Genomic DNA, 5,243 nt, shown 5'->3' on the forward strand with positions numbered 1-5,243 from the left:
TCTCTCTCTCTCTCTCTCTCTCTCTCTCTCTCTCAATAGCGCAAATTTTCTATCATATCGTATTTTAAATTTTTTTTAAAGATATCATTTCTTTCTTAAGATATCATTAACTTAAAATGTTTACTTTACTTTAGATATTATTATTTAAAAATTTATATTTCTTAAAAAGTAAACTGTATTAATAATATGAAATAATACAAAATCAATGTTCATTATTATTTGCAAAACTTATACATATATAAATAACATAATAAAAATATATAAATAACATAATAAAAAAGCAATTGAATGTATATATTACTGATACTATAATTACTATATTTTATTAAAATTGATAAATGTTGAAATTTTACTTTTTTAAGAAAAAATAATGCATATTTAAAAAAATATCTTCTCTAAAACTTTTAATTACTTACATGTTTATTTAAAGCAATCACTCGCTATAATTTAAATCAACTTTAAATCCTACATATTAGATGTATAAATAACTTCTTTCGCGACCAACTTTAGATGTACTAATAAAAATGTATTTAAATTTTGGCGTTCAATTATTCTTTCATTAAAATTGCTTAACTTGTATTTCGAAAGCTGTATAACAATTTGCAATTAAATTAACTACATTTTTAGTTTAATTGGAAGTGAATGCTGAAAAAATATTGTACATATTCACGATTACACTTTTCATTATCTTTATAATCGCCACTCAAACAACAAGAAAAATTGATAAGATTTAAAGAAATAATATTGTGTGTATTATCAAGAACCGAAATTGATTTAATAAATTTAAATATAGTGATTTCAAAGTGAACAATAAATCGCTTTTCAAAGCGAATCGCAATATTATTTTACCGCAGTATTCGTAAACTGCCTGGAAGATTACAAAAAGTGATAGATTAAAAAAAAATACTACTGATTGAAATATTTGTTTATATTAATAAATATACTCTTAAAAAGATTGCGGAAACTTATGCATGTATCTAATAATATCATTAATATGCTTAAAACAAAAAATTTATGATTCATTCATTGTTCCTCAAATTTATATCCGTTCAATAAGCATTATGTAATAATGCAGTACCTTTCGATTTTCTTGTTCGCAACTTCAACCAAAAACCTCCATCCGCCATCATGAGAAACATTTTCTTGCTAAATACCAGAGGAATTCGAGTTTTAATGTCGGGTTCGAGATCGCAACGCCAAAGTAAATAGAACAACATGATTTTTGCTTGCATTAGAGCAAACCTGTTACCTATACAGATTCTGGGTCCGATACCAAATGGCATATAGACCGAGTTGTCTACATCACCATTAAGAAATCTGTCTGGATCAAACTTATCTGGATGCGGATAGTACTTTGGATCTCGATGCAGACTGAAATTCGGAATCCATATGCTATCTCCAGGCTTAATCGTGATCGGTTTACCATCCGGAGTCGCTGGTGGTAATTTGGTTTCTTTAACGCATTTTCTATCAAGAAAAGATGCTACTGGATACAATCTGAGAGCTTCACTTATCACAGCGTCCAAATATTTCATACAATTGATAGCCTCGTAGGTAGGCTTGCCGTTGGTCTGCCTAAGAACATCGTCGACTTCCTCTCTTAATTTTCTCTGAACATCAGGATTGATACCGATTTCATACGTTGTGAAACACATAGCTGATGATATAGTATCAAATCCGGCGAGAAAGAAAACAAATGCTTGGGCCGTCATTTCGTTAATGTCATATTCAGGGCCGATATTCTTGTTTCTGGTCTCCATCATCAATTGAATCATGTCCGGGCGAACAATTCCTTGCTCATCTCTGGTCTTCACTGTGGTGGCAACAATATCTTTGAAAAAATTCTCTACCTCTGGACCGAACATTCTCAGCTTGATGAGTTTCGCAAGTTGCGGAAAGTTTCTATGCATTAAAAACTTGAAAGCTAACCAGCCATCAAAATTAAATGCCTTCTTGCCAAGTAAAAAGAATTCGTTGTTCGGATTTTTAAAAGAATCCACTTCAATACCGAAGGCACACGTGGCCACTGTATCGTTAGTGTATCTAGAAAGTAAATCCTTCATGTTATACGTTTTGGCAGCTTCTTCGGTTTGCATTGCTACAAAATTGGAGAAGTTCTCTGCACACTGGCAAATAAGTCCAAACATCATCTTCATCTTGCTAGATGTAAAACTGGGACTAAGAAGTTTCCGCATTTCGCGCCAGTGATCCCCTTTTAGGTTAAACAAATTTCTGCCGGCTATCGGATCGAGAATTTCATTGACGAAACCATGGTGATCGCAGAAATTATCAAACTGTTTTATAGCGATTGTGGAAATCAAATCTGGGTCACGAATAATAAAAATTGGCATTATAAAATCGTAGAAACCGAAGAACTTTGCGTTCGAAAAGTGATTATACATTTTTTGTTGAAGCTCCATATGGCACATACGTCGAAAAGCAAAAGGCGCCATGTTTCCCAATATTGGAATTGGTCGTACATGGGGAATTTTTAGTTGCTCGAAATAAGATAATTTAAAAAATAACTTATTTAGAATATAATACAAGCAGATACTCGCTGTTAGAATAAACAGAAGTAAAGTAAAAGGTTCCATCACGACAAGAATTTTCGGATTGACTGATGATGAGATGCGCGTATAACGAACAAGATTCTGTTACTAACTGCTGTATGTACGCATACTGTATGTACGCCACAATAAAATTAATAATATCAAAAGTTGCGTAAATATAAAGTACATAAATGTTGCGAAGTCATATTTCTTACTGAAGCAGAACAACAAGTCACGATAACGTCAGAATAATAAATGAATCGGAAATGATTGAAAAATGAATTTTAATGATTATTCTGAAGTCATTTTGACATCTTAATGACTTGTTGTTCTGCTTGGGTATTATCTCTTTAGAGATAATAATATTCTTCATAAATATTTATCTGGAGATCGCAGGGTCTCGACCCTAAGAGAAGCGCAGTATTAATGTACGACAGCCATCACTTTTTATTAAATGAATTAGATTAAAGAAAAGATCAATTAGAGAGTATTTTATTTTAACACACACAATATCATTATTCAATGTTTTTTAATGAAGTAATAGATACAATATCGTTTAAATAATTTATAATATTTATTATGTCTTTATTCAATTGGATACATAAGTCATAAAAGCATAATAGGAATTTATGTTTTATTTTTTTTTTATTCTTTTGTTCTTTATATAATCTTATGTTTAGTGTATATTTAGTGTATTTTTAATTTATCGTGTATCTAGTAAAAATACGAGTAATGCAACAACTAAATTTGTAATTGTTATTTTTATCAGAAATCATAAATATATATTTTTTATTTTTAATCATACGTTTTTTATAGTAATACTGATACAAGATTTTGAAATTAATGTACCAAATGTATCTAAAACCAAAATAGAGCAAATTATTTTTTTAACAGTTTGTAATATTATATAAAGATATTTTTCTTTCATAATTAAACAATTTTATTTTTATACGAATTTTTATTTATTGTTTATGTTTCAATATACTTATGTTTGTGTTCAATATATACATAAATGTATTGTACTCTCACAAATTGACGTCAATATAATCCTATAATATCCTATAATATAACGAATAATCTAACGAAAAATAAATTGAAAATTAGTTTTAGTCAAAAATGTATAGTTTCATAACAATTTTGTTAATCCGTCTTTTGTTTTTTTTTTTTCTATTTCAAGAAAATATGATAAAATGAGGATACTTTATACAATAAGGAAAATGATCAAAGAATATATGTGCAAATATGTCAGTGTTCTTTATAGGGGAGACCGATGCTTGTTGGCACAACAAGCAACTTGGCATTGCGTTCCATTTATGTATTTATGGCAAAGAAAATAATGGAAAAGTTACTGTAAAGTAACTTTTATAATGTATTTTTTATAATGTGAGTTCCTTTTCCTAAGTTTTTAATCAAACAAGTTTATGATAAAAATCAAGCAAATGTTACAATAAGAAGAAGAGAAAAATTTGAGGAGACATAATTTTTTTAACGTTTCATAATCTTGTAATAATATTCTTTATCTTGAGGAAGTAAATAAGGAATATATTATTAATTAATAAGGGATATATTATTAATTAAAGAAATATTTATATTACTATATGTAATTTTTACTTATACATATTACTTTGAGAAATAACAGTAATTTATTATAGTAAAATGATTAAAATTACATATATAGAGATAGGATATATAGGGATGCGTTTTTTTTTGCTCATATTTTAGGAAAGATTAGCTAGACTTGCAACATGCGTGAACATTCAATTACATTAATTCTGATAAAATATTTTATATTTAATATCTTTGTATTAAAATATATTACAATTAAAATAATTTATATTTATTTTTCTATAAAAATAACACTTGCTATTTGATCATTATAAAGTAACTTTAAAAAATATGTTTACTAAAAGAAATACATATCTGCGATCTGTTTTTTATTTTTATTAGATTTTCATTAACTTAATAACTTATAATTTGTTGTACAGCGAACTTTTATCGCGATCTACATCAATTTATTTCAATATAGGAGTAAGATGATTATACAATGCAGCATGTTCATATTTTATTTACTACGAAGAAACTATATAATAAACTATATAATGTACAGATGTAACCATTCCTGATATGAAAATACAATGTAAAAAAAGGATTTTTTTATCATATTAATATATTTTAATCAATTGATATATTTTAACCAATTGAAATATTTTAATTAATTGTTTAGAAAGCTAGTGCCGAAAAAGTGAAAAATGTGCTGAGCATTAGTTTCCTCTATTTAAGGCTAAGATTTCAGATTGTTTAAATATTATTATGTAATTTTACTGAAATAACGATTTAAAATTTTATTTTCGATTATGCTATTGAAAGTAAAGATTTTTCATTTTAAGTAAACTTTTTGTTGTGATATCAATTTTATATTTATTTATAAAAATTAGATTTAATTAAAAAAGATTGTTAAAATTGTTTGAATATTTTACATATAACTTTTTGTAAAGAGACAATAATTTGTAAATTAACAATAATTAGAAACTGCTTATATCTATTATTTTTTTATATATCATTTTTTATATATCAAAAATTCACTGAACTAAAATATCTAACATCAATTTGTACTTGTACTGTACACAATATCATTTTGTATTATACTTTAAATATACTTTATGTATGTGTTACTAGCTTAAATTTAATATAAAA

At 26.8% G+C, this 5,243-nt stretch overlaps 3 protein-coding genes across 3 annotated transcripts in view; 1 reads left to right on the top strand and 2 right to left on the bottom strand.

Annotated features, from left to right (window-relative positions):
- Positions 1-5,243, bottom strand: part of LOC108688449 (dynein heavy chain 1, axonemal-like) — a 106,064-nt gene that overhangs the window by 55,829 nt on the left and 44,992 nt on the right. The gene's annotated exons all lie outside the window — the stretch shown is intronic.
- The window catches only part of LOC108689995 (thyrotropin-releasing hormone receptor-like), a 38,218-nt gene that overhangs the window by 13,783 nt on the left and 19,192 nt on the right, over positions 1-5,243 (top strand). The window lies entirely within an intron of this gene.
- Positions 947-2,677, bottom strand: LOC108689978 (cytochrome P450 9e2-like). The gene has a single exon (XM_018197005.1). It carries the CDS (start codon positions 2,592-2,594, stop codon positions 1,050-1,052), a length of 1,545 nt encoding a protein of 514 aa, XP_018052494.1. The 5' UTR covers positions 2,595-2,677; the 3' UTR covers positions 947-1,049.

This window comes from Atta colombica, unplaced genomic scaffold (genome assembly GCF_001594045.1).
Source record: "Atta colombica isolate Treedump-2 unplaced genomic scaffold, Acol1.0 scaffold105, whole genome shotgun sequence".
Taxonomy (NCBI): Eukaryota; Metazoa; Arthropoda; class Insecta; order Hymenoptera; family Formicidae; genus Atta; species Atta colombica.

Coding starts and splice junctions, on each gene's coding strand:
- LOC108689978 (XM_018197005.1), bottom strand. CDS start 2,594: ATGGAACCTTTTACTTTACTTCTGTTTATTCTAACAGCGAGTATCTGC.